Below are 18833 nucleotides of genomic sequence, written 5' to 3'. Positions count from 1 at the left end.
TAGATAGCTAAGATAGATAGATGATTGATATATAGATATATAGATATATAGATAGAGAGATAGAGAGATAGAGAGATAGAGAGATAGATGATAAAGATAGATGATTGATTGATTAAATAGATAGCTAAGATAGATGATTGATAGATAGATTAGATAGATTAGAGAGATGATAGATAGATAGATAGATAGATAGATGATAGATGATTCATTGATTAAATAGATAGCTAAGAATAGATAGATGATTGATATATAGATAGAGATAAAGAGATAGAGAGATAGAGAGAGATAGAGAGATAGAGAGATAGAGAGATAGAGAGATAGAGAGATAGAGAGAGAGATAGATGATAGAGATAAGATAGATGATTGATTGATTAAATAGATAGCTAAGATAGATGATTGATATATAGATAGATTAGATAGATTAGAGAGAGATGATAGATAGATAGATAGATAGATAGATAGATAGATAGATAGATAGATAGATAGATAGATAGATAGATAGATACATACATACATACATACATACATACATACATACTGTGGATAGATGATAGATAGGTAAGATAGATGATTGATTGATTGATTAAATAGATAGCTAAGATAGATAGATGATTGATAGATAGATAGATTAGATAGATTAGAGAGAGAGATGATAGAGAGATAGAGATAGAGAGATAGAGATAGATAGAGAGATAGATAGAGATAGATAGAGATAGATAGATAGATAGATAGATAGATAGATATAGATAGATAGATGATTGATATATAGATAGATTAGAGATAGACAGACAGACAGACAGACAGACAGACATAGACATAGATATATAGATAACTTTGGGGGGGGGATTTTGAGTCCAGTGTGCAACCTTAAAGGGGAAGGAGGTTTATGAGCAGAAGAGAAAAAAGCCTACATTTTTTTGTTCACACTGGAAAGCAACCACTGAAAGTTTTTTTCCTCCTTAAACAAAACATATCTATCTATCTATCTATCTATCTATCTATCTATCTATCTATCTATCTCCCTAATTTTAGACCCAAAAGATCCTAGTCCTGTGTGTCGACGAACCCGGAAGAACTCTGCACCCTCTTGGCTAACTTGCTAGCTCCCGTTTCCATCCCTGGGGCCCCGGATTCGAATCCACGTCCTTAAAGGGGAGCAGGGAGGGAAAGTTTCTTTTGGAAATGCAGCGGAATAAATGAAGCATCTTTTAAGATCTGGGGAAGCTCGTGAGCTTGGCGGGGGGGGGGAATCCTCGCTGGGGCCCCACCACCCACAAGAAGGGTGCCCCTGTGCTTACCCCATCCGGTGCCCATGGGGCTGGCAGAGAGAGCCTCTGTAAGAGAGCCTGCGTCCGCAGCCTTCCCCCCCCCCCCCGCCAGCAGCCCAGCCTGACCCACTTCTCTTCCTGTCACCTGTTTCTCTGTTCCCCCTTCAAGAGAAGGGAACTGCGTCAAGGCAGCAGGGAACACCCCTTTTCTGGGGAAGGGGGGGCACGCTGTCCCCAAAGCCTTGGCCGAGATATTCCCCCCCCCAAGTAAAAAAGGAAGGGGAGGTCTGCAAGGGAGGGAGGAAGGGAAGGAAGGGAAAGGGAGGGAGAGGAGGGGGAAATTAGAGGGGAAGGGAAGAGAGAGAAAAGGGAGGGAGGGGAGAGGAGGGAAGAATTAGAGGGGAAGGGAGGAAAGAAAGAAGGCAAGAAAGAAGGGGTGGAGGGAGGGAAGAATTAGAGGGGAGGGGAAGAGAGAGGGAGGAGGGAAGGAAGGAAAGCATTGAAGAAGGAAAGAAAGGTGGACGGAGGGAAGAATTAGAGGGGAGGGGAAGAGAGAGGAAGGAGGGAAGGAAGGAAAGCATTGAAGAAGGAAAGAAAGGTGGACGGAGGGAAGAATTAGAGGGGAAGAGAGAGAGAGGAGGGAAGGAAGGAAGGAAAGCATTGAAGGAGGAAAGAAGGAAAGAAAGAAGGGGTGGAGGAAGGGAAGAATTAGAGGGAGGGGAAAGAGAGGGAGGAGGGAAGGAAGGAAAGCATTGAAGAAGGAAAGAAAGGTGGAGGTAGGGAAGAATTAGAGGGGAGGAGAAAAGAGAGGGAGGAGGGAAGGAAGGAAAGCATTGAAGAAGGAAAGAAAGGTGGAGGGAGGGAAGAATTAGAGGGGAGGGGAAAAGAGAGGGAGGAGGGAAGGAAGGAAAGCATTGAAGGAAGAAAGAAAGAAGCAGGTGGAGGGAGGGAAGAATTAGAGGGGAAGGAAAGAGAGAGGGAGGAGGGGAGAAAGGAAAGAATTGAAGGAGGAAAGAAGGACGAAAGGCGGAGGGAGGGAAGGAAAGGAGGAGGAAGGGAGGGAGGGAAGGAAGGGAGAGAGGGAGGGAGAGCAGAATGGGTCCTCTGCCCAAGGGTAAAACAGATCTCCAGACTCCTCTACCCGTGGCACGCAAGGCAGGGGCCAAAACTGGCATCAGCTCTGCCCAACCTCTACCACAGGAAACTCCTCCCCCTCCCCATGAGAATTATGGGGCAAAGTCTCTGCCCTTCCCCACCCACCCACCCATCCTCCACCTTCAGTGCCCAGCATCTTCCCCCAGCCCAGAGTTCACCTCCTTCCTTCTTCGCACTGCCAACCATGGCTGGCATTCTGCCCAGCTCCGCGCCTCTCCTCCTCCTCCTCCTCCTCCGAGGTTTGGCCTCCTGGCCAAAGGAGGCTCCGGTTTCAAGGCAGGAGGATGGGGAAAGGCCCCGGGGGGGGTTGCCATGGAGCGGCCCGCCTGCTGCCTTCTGGGCTCCCACCCGGGAGGGGGGCATCGCTGGCTAAGCGCTGGGTGGGGCCAAAGGACGATTTCGCGGCGGTTTCATCAGCCACCCAACCACCTCCCCCCCAAGGAGGGATCTCGGCCTCCCAGAAGGCAGGGCAGCCGTGCAACAGGGGCCGTGCCAGGCCCAGCTGGCATCAGGCATGGCACGCTGAATTGGGGGGGCTTTGGAACTCCGCCCCCTCTCTAATTTGGGGGTGCACGACTCCTGCCTCCTTTTCTGTGTCTTGCTAAATATATATATACCAAATTTACAAGGGAAAATACTTTTTGCTGGCTAAATGGGCAGTAGGCTGCCAGCCTGGCATCCCGAACCCAACGGGTGCCACCTGGGAGCCGCTCAGCCAAGGCAAAACTCCTGAAGGCCAGCCACTCCAGCTGGGCCCTTCCGGCATGCTGCCGTTCCGTCTTGTTCTGTGTTGGCCCTGCAGCCCTTTCCGCAGAATAAGGGTGGGGAAAGGAGAAAGCGGGGGATTGGATTGGGAAATTTCTGTTGGATTTATGCCTTGGCAGCCCAGAGGGTACTCGAACTTTGGCCTGTTTAAGGAAGAGGCGTCAGAGTTGAGAGGGTGAAACACCCCTCCCTCCCTCCCTCCCCCCCCAAAAAATATTTCTCTTGCAGGGATTCAGTCTGGCCTGGGATAGTGAGAGGGGCAACCTCTAAATTTAATGGCTAGAGGAGGGGAGGGGAGGAAAAGAAAAGGAAGAGAAGGAAGAGAAAGGAAAGGAAAGGAGGGAGGGAGGGAGGAAATGGGAATGAGAAAAGGAAGGATGGGGGGAAGAAAACATATATATAGTTTATCATATATAGATTATGAGAGAGGGAGGGAGGGATTGATGGATAATATAGAGATAGATAGATAGATAGATAGATAGATAGAGAGAGAGAGAGAGATAGATAGATAGATACATACATACATACATACATACATACATACAATGGATAATATAAAGACAGATAGATAGATGATAGATGATAGATAGATAGATAGATAGATAGATAGATAGATAGATAGATAGATAGATAGATAGATAGATAGATAGATACAATGGATAATATAGAGACAGATAGATAGATGATAGATGATAGATGATAGATGATAGATAGATAGATAGATAGATAGATAGATAGATAGATAGATAGATAGATAGATAGATAGATATAGACATACAAAGATAAATTGATAGTTGATAGATGATAAATATATAGATGGAGAGAGAGGAGGGAGGGAGGGAGGAAGGATAGATAGATAGATAGATAGATAGATAGATAGATAGATAGATAGATAGATAGATAGATATAGACAGACACAAAGATAGATATATAGTTGATAGACGATAAATAGATGGAGAGAAAGAGAGAGAAAGAAAGAGAGAGAGAGAGGATGGATAATATATAGATAGATATAGACACACAAAGATAGATAGTTGATAGATGATAAATATATAGATGGAGGGAGCGAAAGAGAGGGAGAGAGAGGGGGGAAGAGAGAGAGAAAGAGAGGGAGATAGAGAAAGACAGAGGGGAGAAAGAGAGGGAGAGAGAGGAATAGAGAGAAAGAGAGAGGGGGGGAAGAGAGAGAGAAAGAGAAGGAGAGAGAGAAAAGAGAGGGTGGAAAGAGAGAGGGGAGAAAGAGAGGGAGAGAGAGATAGGAATAGAGAGAAAGAGAGAGGGAGAGAGAAAGAGAGAGGGGGGGAAAGAGAGAAAGAGAAGGAGAGAGAGAAAGAGAGGGTGGAAAGAGAGAGGGGAGAAAGAGAGGGAGAGAGAGATAGGAATAGAGAGAAAGAGAGAGGGAGAGAGAAAGAGAGAGGGGGGGAAAGAGAGAGAGAAAGAGAAGGAGAGAGAGAAAGAGAGAGAAAGAGAAAGAGGGAGGGGAGAGAGAGAGTGTGTGTCCTGAGCCAAGGGGTTCAAAGGCTGCCGCATAGAGGCTTACCTTGAGTGATAAGACGGGAGCTTCCAAGGTGTGCACGGCCTCTCCTGCCCCCCCCCCCGAGAGTTTTGCATGCATGCATCAGCGTGCCAACGCAACCAAGCAGCCCCAGCCCTCTCTGCCTCCTGGCCCCCTTCCTTCGCCACCCCCCCTCCTCCCTTCCGGTTGCACATCCAGGACACCTGGGGACAATCGGCAGGCGCTCTCTTAGAGACAAGCCACCGCATTCACCTAGGTGCTGGCAGGCTGGGAACAGAGGCGGGGCGGGGAGTGCGGTGGGGGGGGGGACAGAAGTCAGGTGCGCCAACCTGAGGCTCTTGGCCTTCCCACCCTCCCTGGCAGGAGAGGAGGGCAGAGGGGATCTGTGGGGGGGGGGTTGCGGGCAGCGCCAGCCCCACCTGGGAAGCTCTTTAGGGTCTGCTTGGATGGGGCACCACCAGGGGATTTTTCCCGGGGCTGTAGGTTAGAGCGGGGAGCGGGGAAACAGAAGCACACCGACCCTTCTTGGCGGGCCACGCAAAGCGCGCAGTGCTTCTGTGCCGCTCTGCTAAAGCAACAGAGGGCGGCTGAGTGGGAAGGGACCTTTGGAGGTCATCTAATCCAACCTGGGCAGGAGGAACCTATCCCACTTGGGAGCGAGGCTGGTTTGTGAGAAACTGGGTGGATGCACGAAGGAGTTTGGAAAAGGGACGCTCTCCTATTTCAGGCAAATGGCTGCCTAGTCTCTTCTTGAAAACCTCCAGTGATGAGGAAGGAAGGAAGGAAGGAAGGAAGGAAGGAAGGAAGGAAGGAAGGAAGGAAGGAAGGAAGGAAGGAAGGAAAGAGGGCGGGCAGGCAGGCAGGCAGGCAGGCAGTAGAGGGAAAGAAAAACAGAGAACAGTGGGAAGGAAGGAAGGAAGGAAGGAAGGAAGAAAGGAAGGAAGGCAGTAGAGGGAAAGAGAAACAGAGAACAGTGGGAAGGAAGGAGGAAAGGAAGGGAAGGAAGAGGGAAAGAGAGAGAAAGGGAAGAAAGGATAGAAGGAAGAAAAGAAGAAAGAATAGAAGGAAGAAAAGAAAGAAGGAAGGAAAATGAGAAGGAAGGTGGGCAGGAAGGAAGTAGAGGGGAAGGGAAACAGAGGAAGGTGGGAGGGAAGGGAGAGAGGGAAGGAAAGAGGGGTAGGGAAAAAGAGGAAAGGCAAGGAAGGAAGAAGAGAAAGAAAGGAAAGGAAAGAAAGAAAGAAAGGAAAGAAAGAAAGGAAAGGAAAGAAAGAAAGGAAAGAAAGAAAGGAAAGGAAAGAAAGAAAGGAAAGAAAAAAAAGGAGAGAAAGGAAGGAAGAAAAGAAAGAAAGGAAAGAAAGAAAGGAAAGAAAGAAAGGAAAAAGAAAGGAAAGAAAGGAAGGAAGAAAAGAAAGAAAGGAAAGAAAGGGAAGGGAGGAAAGGAAAGGAAGGAAGGAAAGAAAGAAAGGGAAGGAAGGAAGAAAAGAAAGGAAAGAAAGGAAAGAAAGAAAGAAAGGAAAGGAAGGAAGGAAGGAAGAAAGGAAAGAAAGTAGAAATACAGAATAACAGAATTGAAAGGGACCTCGAAGGTCATCTAATCTACCCCCCTGCTCAAGCAGGAGACCCTCTCCCATTCCAGACAAAGGGCTGTCCAATCTCTCTTTAAAAACCTCTGGGGGGTGGGGGGTGGGGGTGGGTAGGGGTGTTAGAGGAACCAATGCAATGTTCCCATCGAAAGCAATTCTCACCACCCCCAGGACTTCCCAGAAACGGCCCAGCCAGTTCGGCGTGGAAGATGACCTCACGCGCAGACACCTCCCAGCCAAGTAAAGGCGGGGTTTTATCCGTGGGGCTGGCTGGGTGTGCCCCATGGGCCCAGAGTCCAAACGAAAACTTCGCCCCGGGCGGGGGGGGAGGAAGGGGGGGGGGACGGGACCAAGTCACCAATCCTCCCTCCGCTTCGAAAAGTGGGTAGGGAGGTGGCAAGAAGGCCTCACCTGGTGCCCATTCAATGCCCGCCTGTGCCGAAGGCACCAATCCTTTATCGCGGGCACCCCGATTGTAGAGTTGAAAAGCCACAAAAATCATCACGGTGGGACGATAACGCCGGCCAGACTCGGCGGGACGGTCAAACCCCCTCCCCAGTTTTATCTCTGCAATATGTACTACCAATTTTCTAATTTATTATTATTATTACTATTATTTTTGCAAGACGTGGCATGCCAAGGAGTTTGAGTTAGTGAAGGCAACCCTGCCTGTTTAGTGAAGGTAGTGAAGGCAACCACGACGTTTCGTTTAGTGACCAACGTTACAACGGGGCTGAAGAATAGCAATAGCAGTTAGACTTATCTACCGCTTCACAGGGCTTTCAGCCCTCTCTAAGCGGTTTACAGAGTCAGCATATCGCCCCCAACAACAATCCGGGTCCTCATTTCACCCACCTCGGAAGGACGGAAGGCTGAGTCAACCCTGAGCCGGTGAGATTTGAACCGCCGAACTGCAGAACTGCAGTCAGCTGAAATAGCCTGCAGTGCTGCATTTAACCACTGTGCCACCTCGGTTCTGGGGAAGCGACTGGGGGAGCGTTTTCGCACTTAACGACTGTCGGGGGGCAAACGGATCCACATTTACTCGTGACTACGACGGTGTCTCCTTCGGACGAGCCAAGACTCGCTGAACGACCGTGTGATTAAACTAACAAATGCCAGGATTCCCTTAACGACCGTGGTAAAAATGGGAACTGTGCTTACTTTTCCCAAGTTGAATAGAAATAGAATCACAAGTGTTTGGAAGGGGCCTTTAATATTATAGGTCATCTAGTCCAACCCACCACCCCTTTCGATAGGAATTCTGGGAATATCAGTGTATACACTTTTATGTAATAAAATAAAAGTAAATAACAAGAGAAAACGTGGAATAATTGAGCAATAAGACTACAACCTAATAGAAATGTGTATTATTATTATTATTATTATTATTATTATTATTATTATTATTATTATTATTATACAATTGTATCACAGCGGCCAGTTGTTTCGCCGGATTTGGCATTGGTTACTAGTCGGGCCCCACCCATTATTATTATTATTATTATTATTATTATTATTATTATTATTATTATTATATTATTAATACTGAATGTAATAATTATGGTTCACTCTTAAGATTTATTTGCATTAGAACGGACGACACCCAGGTGCCAGGTGCTGTTCACGCATTGATATATTTCCAAAAATTAAACAACTTCAAAGAAAAGAAGTGACTTCACCATTTTGGTCGTATGTTGAGGTCGTATGTCAAAAACCCTTCCAGTTTTTGCTAAACGAAGCAGATGTGTTTTGCCACTCATGGCTCAAAAGTCAGTGTCTCCCTAACCTAGCCAATGTTATCCCAACACAAAACAGCCTGGAAGGAATTAGATAAAACGAAATATATCCGGGGCATTAAAAAAACAAAACACCTTTGACTTGGGCAAAATTTCTAAATTTTGGGAAGGACAGGCGGGCAGAAGCGAAAGGAAGGGAATTTGCCCATCCCGGTTTAACTTCTCGCGATGATTATGCTCCGGATAGAAAGAAGGAAGTTTGGAGGCTGTTGTAAGTTTTCGTCTAGGGGTGCCATCTCGGGTGCCGCAAAATTTGTGGTGTGGGTGGGAATAGAAAGAAGAGAATAGCTGGGTTGGGTGTTGTGACGCGCCAGATTTTAAGCCGGGTGGAATTGTGCGAAGTGTTATTATTATTATTATTATTATTATTATTATTATTTATTTACTTATTAAATTTATATGCCACCCAATCCCGAAGGACTCCGGGCGGCTTACAAAGAAGAAAGAAAAAAAGAAAGGGAAGTAAGAAAAGGATATTTTAAAATTCACAACTATTTGTGTTGTTGTTTTTTAAAAAAGTGCTTTTTATTTTTTGTGAAAATGTCAAATCGGTGTGTGAACTTGGCGGCGTGCGGGCGCCATACATTCCAATCCAAATGAAACTAATCAGATTAAACATAATTATTACATCCGGCGGACTTGTGAATTTCTTTCTCCTTTTTTTAAATATAGGCAACAGGAAAAAAAAATTTTTTTTATACTTTGCCTCCATCCAAAGATTCTGACCCCAGAAAGTACGAATCCAAAGATTCATACAATTCTGGGGAAGCAAGAGTATTATATAGCCCATGGTTCCCTGCCACGTTCTTGCGAGGCTTATGTGTTTCTAATAAGGGTCCCAGATTTAATATTAGGTTAAGTCCTTCGGGATTGGGTGGCAATATAAAATAAATAAATTTTGATAATAAAATTAGGTTGGCAGCCTATCCTTGTTCGGTGATTTCCCGTTTTTCTCATTACGGCTTTCAGGGGAAGAAGGGAAGAGAAAGGAGAGGAGGAAAGAAAAAAGGAGAGGAGGGAGGAAAGGAAAGGAAAGAAAAATTGGTTGGTGGCAAAAAAAACAAAATAGGTTCATGGGATGGAAAGCAAGGCAATCCCGATCGTATGTTTTAATTTTTTCTCCCACCCCTACGGGAAAAAATGAGTGTTTAAAACGCGATAAAGAATAATAACTGGGAGAATGTATACAGAGGTGTGTAGGAGGCTAAAAAAAAAAATCTTTAAAAAGAAGGAAAGTAGAATAACAAAATGACAAGAGTTGGGAGGGGACCTTCGAGGTCTTCTAGTCCAACCCCCTGCTCAAGCAGAATAACCTTTGGAAGGGGACCTTGGATGGGAAGGGTGCGTTTTTTGGATATATTCCCTGCCCAAGCTGGATATGCTTCCTGCTTTTTGGAAAAGTGGGGGGGGGGTGGGAGGAGGAGGGGCAGCTGGAGAAAAGGATTCATGTTGACTTGGGAGGGGTGGGGGCTGTGAGAAAGAGGAAGGAGGAAGTTCATGGGATTTGGGAAGAGAGAGGAGGGGTATTGGGGAGGGGGGGGCAGAGAAAAGGCGGAAGGGGGAGGGAGGTAAAGGGACATGGACACCCCCCCTCCCACAGCCCCCCAAGGCAAAAAAAGAAATCAGACGAGGGGGGGGGGAGCTAAGAGTTCAAAGCCAGACTTCCCTTCCCCCCCCAAATATCAAGAGACACGACTCCCTCAATCCCCCCCTCCCCAAATATCAAGAGACACGACTCCCTCCATCCCTCCCCCCCCCCGCCTTTCCAGATGCGCGGCTTGGATCACCTCCCCCATCCTCCCCAGCTGCCAACAGGAGAGGAAGCGGGAGTGGGGGGTGGGTGGGGGGGCGGCTTTTGAAAAGAAGAGAGCGGGCTTGCCATCTGTCAGCGAAGGGTGCAGGCAGGGTCTCCCGCTTGGGCGGCGAGGGGGGGTTGGGCTAGATGACCTCCAAGGTCCCTTCCCACTGTGTTCAATCTGTTCAAAGGAAGAAGACGGGGGAAAAAAGAGGGGAAAGGTCTGAAGGACGACCGCCACCCCCCTAATTGGGGAGAGGGGAACCCCGAAAGGGGGGGAGACTCACCTAAACCCCCTCCCCTGCCTTGGGCGGACGCTGTCCAGTTGCTTGGCTGCGAGTTCGAGTGGTCGCTCCTGCTGGCAGCGGCGTCCGCTCTCGGAGTGTCGGGCGCGCTGCCTCCTCCTCCTCCTCCTTCGCCTCTCGCTCTTCCCCCCTCCCGCTCACCTGTCCTCTTGGCCACGCCCCCACACTCACCTGTCCTCCCCCCCTCCCTCCCTCCAGCTCGGCCTTCCCAGGAAAAAGGAGGGAGGGAGAAAGAGAGGGAGGGAGGGAAGCTCAAACCTCCCCTCCTCCCCCTTTTCCTCGGCGGTCTTCCCCTCCCCGAGGCTCCTCCCCCTCTACCTGCCCTCACCTGGCCGCGGAGTCTCCTCGCCATCGGCGCCTGGGTCAACTTTGCCAACTCCCTCTGCCGCCTTCTGATTGGGTCTCGGGGAATCTCCCCGGCTTCTCATTGGGCACCTGGGCTGGGGGGGGGGTTCTCTCCCCCCCTCCCCTCCACCGCCCCCACTTCCAACTCTGTAAGTGGGGAGGGGGCGTCGGGAGAAGAAGCTGCGATGGGGCTGCGAATCTCCTTTGGTCCCTTTCGCGCCGGGCGCTGGATCGGAAAGTCCCTTTTTCCCTTCGCTGGTCTGGCGGAGGGGGGGGGGGACGGGGAGGGGTCTTGGGGAGGGGGGGAAGGGGAGGGTCACTTCAAAGGCTGTGGGGAGGGGCGAGGGCTGAATCACCCAGGCGGCTCTGCGGAAGAGGATGTGTGCGGGTGGAAAAAAAGATGACGGAGTCGGTGGGGGCCGAGATGGGACTTCCCACCCCCCCCCGGGGAGGGGGGAAGGGTGGGGAGAGGGAGGGGGCGTTCTTCTCTACCCTCTCACCCCCCCCATGTGACTCTGCCCACCCACACCCACTCCCACCGTTTGCAAAAACCATCTGGCCAGCCTGTCCTTTCGATTTTGCTAGAGGAGCAGCGCTAGAAAAGTTTCTGAAAAGTTTTTGACCCTTTTTTGGGGGGGGGGGGTGTTCTCACAACAACAACAACAACACACACACACACAGGTCCCGAGTTGCTTAACTCCACTCGTTTCTGATTGAGGGGACTCAGGGGATGTTTCGAAAACAGCCCCCCCTCCCCCTGTTCAGGGACTGTATTATAAACATATTTATATAACCCCACTCTTTCCTAGCACTGATGATGTAACCTAGTTGGGTGGTGAAAGGCCTGCATGGAAATAACCAAGTTCAGAGAGCATCAAGGAGCATCAAGGAAGGAAAAATAGCAAAATAACAGAGCTGGAAGGGACCTTGGAGGTCTTCTAGTCCAACCCCCTGCTCAAGTAAGAAATCTCTTCTTAAAAAACCCCCAGGGATGGAGAAGGAAGGAAGGAAGGAAGGAAGGAAGGAAGGAAGGAAGGAAGGAAGGAAGGAAGGAAGGAAGGAAGGAAGGAAGGAAGGAAGGAAGGAAGGAAGGAAGGAAGGAAGGAAGGAAAAATAGCAGAATAATAGAGCTGGAAGGGACCTTGGAGGTCTTCTAGTCCAACCCCCTGCTCAAGCAAGAAATATCTTCTTTAAAAAACTTCCAGGGATGGAGGGAGGGAGGGAGGGAGGGAGGGAGGGAGGGAGGGAAGGAAAGAAGGAAGGAAGGAAGGAAGCAAAAATAGCAGAATAACAGAGCTGGAAGAGACCTTGGAGGTCTTCTAGTCCAACCCTCTGCTCAAGCAAGAAATCTCTTCTTAAAAAACCCCCAGGGATGGAGAAGGAAGGAAGGAAGGAAGGAAGGAAGGAAGGAAGGAAGGAAGGAAGGAAGGAAGGAAGGAAGGAAGGAAGGAAGGAAGGAAAAATAGCAGAATAACAGAGCTGGAAGGGACCTTGGAGGTCTTCTAGTCCAACCCCCTGCTCAAGCAAGAAATCTCTTCTTAAAAAACCCCCAGGGATGGAGAAGAAAGGAAGGAAGGAAGGAAGGAAGGAAGTTAGGAAGGAAGGAAGGAAAGAAAAATAGCAGAATAACAGAGCTGGAAGGGAGCTTGAAGGTTGCCAATTTCGGCTGATATCTTTGGTTGGTTTATTCTGTGCCGATCCCAGGTGCAAAAAGGGTCTTGTTTAATTTAGAAAGAGGGAGGGGGGGACTTGGAGCCCAATGGAGAGGGAGGGGTGGGAGGGAAGGAAGGGAGGAAGGAAGGCCCAGGCTACCTATTGCGCATCGGGTGGGGCTCAGGTGAGACCAGGTGAGCAGGCAGGCGGGGAAGAACATGGTGTTGCTAACCCCACCTTGCCTGGCTGCAACCGAACAGGTTGTGCTTGTGTGGCCCCACCCAGTCACCTGTGCGAGGAGAAGGGGGGGCGTGGGCAAGGAAGCCGGGTGTCAGCTTGGCCCAGCGTCACGTAATTGAGGCCACCTGGGCTGGCATCCCGACGCACCAGATTCTCCCCTGCCACCTTCCCTTCCCTTGCTTTTGCAGGCAGAAGATGGCAGCCTGGGTTAGCAGTGGGGATTAGCAGCCGGTTGTGAGATGATTGGTTGATAGATGGATGGATGGATGGATGGATGGGTAGATAGATATGATAGATAGGTAGATAGATGATAGATAGATAGATAGATAGATAGATAGATAGATAGATAGATAGATACATAGATAGATGATAGATAGATAGATAGATAGATAGATAGATAGATAGATAGATAGATAGATAGATAGATAGATAGATAGATAGATAGATAGATAGATAGATAGATAGATAGATAGATAGATATAGATACATAGGTAGATAGATAGATAGATAGATAGATAGATAGATAGATAGATAGATAGATAGATAGATAGATAGATAGATAGATATAGATACATAGGTAGATAGATAGATAGATAGATAGATAGATAGATAGATAGATAGATAGATAGATAGATAGATAGAAAAATAGATAGATAGAAAGATAGATATGATAGATAGATAGATAGAAAAATAGATAGATAGAAAGATAGTCCTGGAAACACCAAACCTGAAGTAGTCAGCAGCAGCCTGAAGATGACGAATGTGACTTCGTCGAAACGTCGCCAAGACATCTCCAATTCTACGCGGGAGAAAACCCGAACAACTAGAGACCTACATAGAAAGATAGATAGATAGATAAACAGAAATGATACAGATTAGATAGATAGATAGATAGATAGAGAGAGAGAGAGAGAGAGAGAGAGAGAGAGAGAGAGAGAGAGAGAGAGAAAGACAGACAGACAGACAGACACCATAGATATAGAGGTTAATAGAGAGATATAGATGATAGAGATGTAGATTACAGAGAGACCGATATAGGCAGATGAGAGAGAGAGAGTTTAATAGATACACATATTAGGTAGGTAGGTAGATGGATGGATGGATGGATGGATGGATGGGTGGATGGATGGATGGATGGATGGATGGATAGATAGATAGATAGATAGATAGATAGATAGATAGATAGATAGATAGATAGATAGATAGATAGATAGATAGATAGATGATAGATATTAACATAGATAGATATATTAGGAGGGATAGAGATGGATGGATGGATGGATGGATGGATGGATACCGTAGATAGATATAAATAGATATGGATAGATGATAGCAATAGAGATTAAATGAGACAGATATAAACAGAAAGAGAGAGAGAGAGAGAGAGAGAGAGAGAGAATACGACAGGCAGATAGAGATTAATAGAAATACACAAATTAGGTAGGTAGGAAGGTGGACAGACAGACAGATGGATGGATAGATAGATGATAGATATTAACATATACATTTATATTAGAAGGGCTAGTGATAGATACTGTAGATAGATATAGAGGTTAATAGAGAGATAGAGATACATGATAGAGATAGAGATTAATAGAGATATAGACAGAGATGAGAGAGAGAGAGAGAGAGAGAGAGAATAGACAAACAGATAGAGATTAATAGAGATACACAGATGGGAAGTTAGGCAGGTAGAAAGATAGATATAGATAGATAGATAGATAGATAGATAGATAGATAGATAGATAGATAGATAGATAGATGATAGATAGATAGATATATTAGATAGAGACAGACAGACAGACAGACAGACAGATTGATTTTCCTTCTAGAAATTGATTCCCATTTTCATTTTTCAAGGGTTCACCAACCCACAACTTTTTCAACTGTTCAGGTCGGAGTTTACGTGGGGGGCGAATGCGAATGCTACCATTATCTTATTTCACGGCTTCTGTTAATCCCTCCCACCATCCGAAGCAGCGGCCCACCTTGAGAACCCCAACCCACAACCTGGGAGCATCCCCAATGGGAAGCAGGATTTAAAAAATAAAAATTAAAACACACACACACACACACAGACGTCTGGTGTTTTCGACAAGGCCTGTTTGCAAACAAACAAAACTCGAGCCCTTCCTGCTTCCTGAGGCAGGGAGTTCCAGGGACACCAGGAGCCTTGGCTAATAACCCCCACCCCACCCCCCCAGATAAAAGGCCCTGTGACAGCAGAAAACAAGGGAGGTTTTCTCAGGGCCTAATTTTATACCCCGGGGGGGTGGAATTTAGAGATCTAAGAAACCTTTAAAATGAAATGTTGGTTTTTTTCCCCCCCCCTTCATCCAAACCAGGTTCTTGGAGAACGCCGGCTTCCTCCTCCGCAAAGGAGCCAAGCTTCTAGTCCTCGGGAGAGCCGATTTCCGGAAAGGGGGGGGGGGTGTCATCCCAAGCTTGGCCGGAGCGAGTGCGAATCCTGCCCCCCCCCCCCACGGCTGCTGCAATCTCGGCCCTTGAACAAAGCCGGGAGGGGTGGGTGGGTGGGTGGGCAGATTAAGATTAAGTCACTCGCTTTGCAAAAATATATATATGTATATATATATAAAAGACAATTGGGGTTTGTTTTTTTTACGCTGCGGGGATCTGGAGGCGGAGGGGCGGTTTGGGGGTGGCGTGTGGGGGGAGCTGTGCCCCTCTTCCCGTTCTGAAGTGGTTGGCACAGGAAACCCACCCACCCACCCATCCTTCCCCACCGAGCGACTCGTCCCGCCGGGGGCTGAAAGTTTGCAGCGAAGGGGTTTGAAGTTGGCAAAGCCACAGGCAAGAGAGGGGCGGATTCCTGAGCTGTCAATCACAGACCCCAGATGAAAGCGTGGGGTGGGGTGTTTTTCCCGCCCCCCACTCCTTTCTCCCCACAGCCCCACCTCAAATCCTGCAAGGTTTTTTTGGGGGGGGGCAGCTAGGATGTTTAGCTCTGGATGCCAATTCGCTCCCTTATCTTCTCCGTTGGCGGCCTCAAGATTCCCCGGGGATGGGAGACCACAAGGTCAAAAATTTGGCCCCGTGGATTACAGGAACCGTTGAGTGACTAGTTTGTTTAGTGACCGTCCGAAGTCTAACTTAAGACATGATAGCAGTCTTCCAATATCTCAGGGGCTGCCCCAAAGAAGAGGGTGTCAAGCTGTTCTCCAAGGCCGCTGAGGGCAGAGGACAAGAAGCAATGGATGGAAACTAATCAAGGAGAGAAGCAACTTAGAACTGAGGAGGAATTTCCTGACAGTGAGAACAATTAACCAGTGGAATTAACTTGCCTCCAGAAGTTGTAAAATGCTCCAACTGCAACGATTCGCTTAACGACTGTTGCAAGAGAGGTTGTAAAATTGAGGGGGGGGCTCAAATTCTCGCTCAGCAGCAGAAATTTTCAGCACAGTGGCAGGTTCGTAAGTCGAGAACCACCTGCAAAGGAGCCCGTGGGCCAGGCTGACATTGATGTGACTTGGAAATGGCGGTGGCGTTGCAGGAAACCATGGTTTGTTTTAACCGTGGCTTGTTTTATAAACTTGTTTTATAAACTTGATATGCTTTTGGCTGGTTCTACATAACCGGAAGCCGTCAAGAAGGTTTTACAATTTTACTGGTCACAAAAGGGGTTTACGAGCGGCAGTGGGTGGATTGCTGCCACGGGTCACGCCTCAAACCCAACCCTTGATCCACGAGCAAGCAATACAATTCGCATGACCAACTTAACCCGGGTTATAAAAACCATCTTATTCCCAGGACGGGATATTTTGCAATTTGAAATATTCCTTTGGGGTTCCTCAAAAACTTAAACCAGGATGAAAAACCCATTGGAGCCCATTGGATTGAGTGCAGCACCTAAGTTTCCAAAGAATTTAAATAAATTTCCACTTGAATTCAAACTTTGAAATAGAAAATAGAGAATTTCTTTCTTAGCGGCACTTGTGCAGCGAGCGCCCTCTGCTGGCAGGTCTGCAAACTCCAGGTTTTGTGGACTTGAAAACATATTTGTCTATTATTTCAAATATTTGCAAAAGGGGTGGGGTGATTTAGCCTCTGCTGACCCCTGACCTTTCCCTCCCACTAACCCCCCCCCCAAAAAATTTAACACTGTTTGTGCACTCTGGAGAAGAATTGCACTCTGCGTATGGTCAGGAGCCTCCAATTTAGAAATCCCTTGGGGGGGGGGGGGTTCCTGCCTTTCCAATTGCAAAATTGACAAACTTGCCAAGCAAGTGACGATCAAAATTCAGAGGTTTGGCATCCGATTCGTATTTATGACGGCCAGGATTGCGTGATTTCCTTTTGTGGTCATAAGTCGAGGATTACCTGAACAGTATTTTAAAAAACAACAACGTGGGACTTGTATTGATTTTGCTGTGTTTTTCTTTTACAATAACCACCAAAATCGCTTTTTTTTTTAAAGCAATTTAATCTTGAAGATAATACAGAAGGAAAACTCCTAAATATTCCTTATTTCCCCACACAGACATTTTTAATCTCTTCTCCGAACTCCCCAACGTCTCAAACCACCGAGCAACTTACGATTTCTCAATCCCCAAATTGGAACCTTTTAATTTTCCCACCACGTGACAACGGATCGATTTCCCGCCGTGTTTCCAATCGTTCCGAGCAACTTACGATTTCTCAATCCCCAAATTGGAACCTTTTAATTTTCCCACCACATGATAACGGATCGATTTCCCGCCGTGTTTCCAATCGTTCTCCATGTTTCGCCATCCCTCTAAAACTTGACTTTTTCTCCTCGCTTTCAACGTTCAGCTCCAGAAGGAAGAAGACGGGGCGACTCTATATAACGTTAGCTACTGTGCTAGGGCCACGTACAGGCAGTCCTCGAACCTACGACCGTTCCTTTAGTGACCGTTCCCAGTTACAACGGCTGAAAAAGGGGGTTTTCGGTCGCCCACAGACGGGGGGGGATGTTGCGGGATCCCACATGATCACAATTCAGACTGACTTGGCAACTGGGTACAGGCAGTCCTCGACTTACGACGCTTAATTTAGCGACCGTTCGAAGTTACAATGGACCTTTAAAAAGGCACTTAATGTCCTTGCACTTACGACCAACTCAGCATCCCTCCCTCCCCGGGGTCAAAATTGGGGTGCTTGCCAACCACCGAGGTGGCGCAGTGGTTAGAGTGCAGCACTGCAGGCTACTTCAGCTGACTGCTAGTTCGGCAGTTCAGCTGTTCAAATCTCACCGGCTCAGGGTTGACTCAGCCTTCCATCCTTCCGAGGTGGGTAAAATGAGGACCCGGATTGTTGTTGGGGGCGATATGCTGACTCTGTAAACCGCTTAGAGAGGGCTGAAAGCCCTATGAAGCGGTATATAAGTCTAACTGCTATTGCTATTTACGACGGTCGTGGCATCTCAGAATCCAAGGTTCAATATTTGCGACTTCCCCAGCTGGCTTCCGACAAGCAAGGCCAACTGGGGGGGGCAGTTTCGCTTAACGACCCTGTGATCCACTTAATAACAGCAGCAATTTCTTTAATCCCCGTCCCCCCCAAACAAAGACAATGGGGGAAGCCAGATTCGCTTAACAACGGCGTGACTCCCTTAACGATGGCAGTGATTTAGCTAAGTGGGTGTGCGTCACACGGGGAAACTGCCTCGCTTAACGACAGGCCGCCCGGTCGTACGTTGAGGACTGCCTGCATTTTTGGCCGCAAAAGCAATAGAAAAGAGGGAAGGGTGAGCAGGGACCCCGTGAAAGCTTTAAGACCTCCTCCGGCGAAGGAAGTTGAGTTTCTTGCCGCTCCGAATGACCGACGTTGGGGGGCGCGCAATATATTCCCGCAACTCCTTGCGTTGAATTTGTTGTCGTTTTTCCCCCCCCCCCTCCCAACAACTGCTTCATTTCGGGGCGTTCAACAGCACTTCCAGCCAACACGGGCAAGAGGTAACGAAACGGCGGGTGTACGAAGTACCCCATCCTTTACCGAAGCTGATCCGGATGGTGTGCCCATCGTGCGGGCCCTCGCCGGCCCCCGTCCTCCTGCTCACCAGATACGCAGCTTGCTCATAATCGAAGACCCTGGCGGAGTAACCGGGCAGGATTTTGTGAACCGGAGGGGCGAAGCTCCCCGCGGGCCCCAGCGTGGGGGAACAGACGAAGAGCGGGTGCTCGCTTCGGTTGTACGCCCAGACCCCGCTGGCTTCCTGGCTGAGCAACAATCCGCGTCCGATTTTAGCCTGGGTCCTCCGGACAGCTTGGCTGCGGTTTCGGGAGGCCAGCTGGCCCAGGCACAGCCCGTTGCCGTCGGGCAGGTTGGAGAAAACGCAGACGTAATCTCCGTGGACCGGGTAGAGCCTCCCTACCCGGAGGCGATACTCCCAGTAAGCCAGTTTGCACCAGTAGCCGTCCTTCAGGGAACA

The 18833-nt window shown here is 48.1% G+C and overlaps 2 protein-coding genes across 2 annotated transcripts in view; both read right to left on the bottom strand.

The window, feature by feature from the left end:
- ZBTB7B (zinc finger and BTB domain containing 7B) overlaps positions 1-10300 on the bottom strand; it is a 36520-nt gene extending 26220 nt beyond the window's left edge. Inside the window, exon 1 of the mRNA XM_087705116.1 lies at positions 10169-10300. The gene's annotated coding sequence lies outside the window, so the exon portion shown is untranslated. The remainder of the gene's footprint in view (positions 1-10168) is intronic.
- A 7509-nt stretch (positions 10301-17809) lies between these two features.
- The window catches only part of LOC106548706 (SMAD family member 6-like), a 10778-nt gene continuing 9754 nt past the window's right edge, over positions 17810-18833 (bottom strand). The window contains exon 4 of the mRNA XM_087705115.1: positions 17810-18833. This exon is cut by the window's right edge and continues 17 nt beyond it. Coding sequence (XP_087561241.1) covers positions 18312-18833 — 522 coding nt within the window. The 3' untranslated portion in view covers positions 17810-18311.

Source organism: Thamnophis sirtalis, unplaced genomic scaffold (assembly GCF_051295495.1).
Source record: "Thamnophis sirtalis isolate CommonGarterSnake01/CBP01778 unplaced genomic scaffold, rThaSir2_p1.2 scaffold_2, whole genome shotgun sequence".
Lineage (NCBI taxonomy): Eukaryota > Metazoa > Chordata > Lepidosauria > Squamata > Natricidae > Thamnophis > Thamnophis sirtalis.
This window is presented reverse-complemented; position numbering and strand designations above follow the sequence as displayed.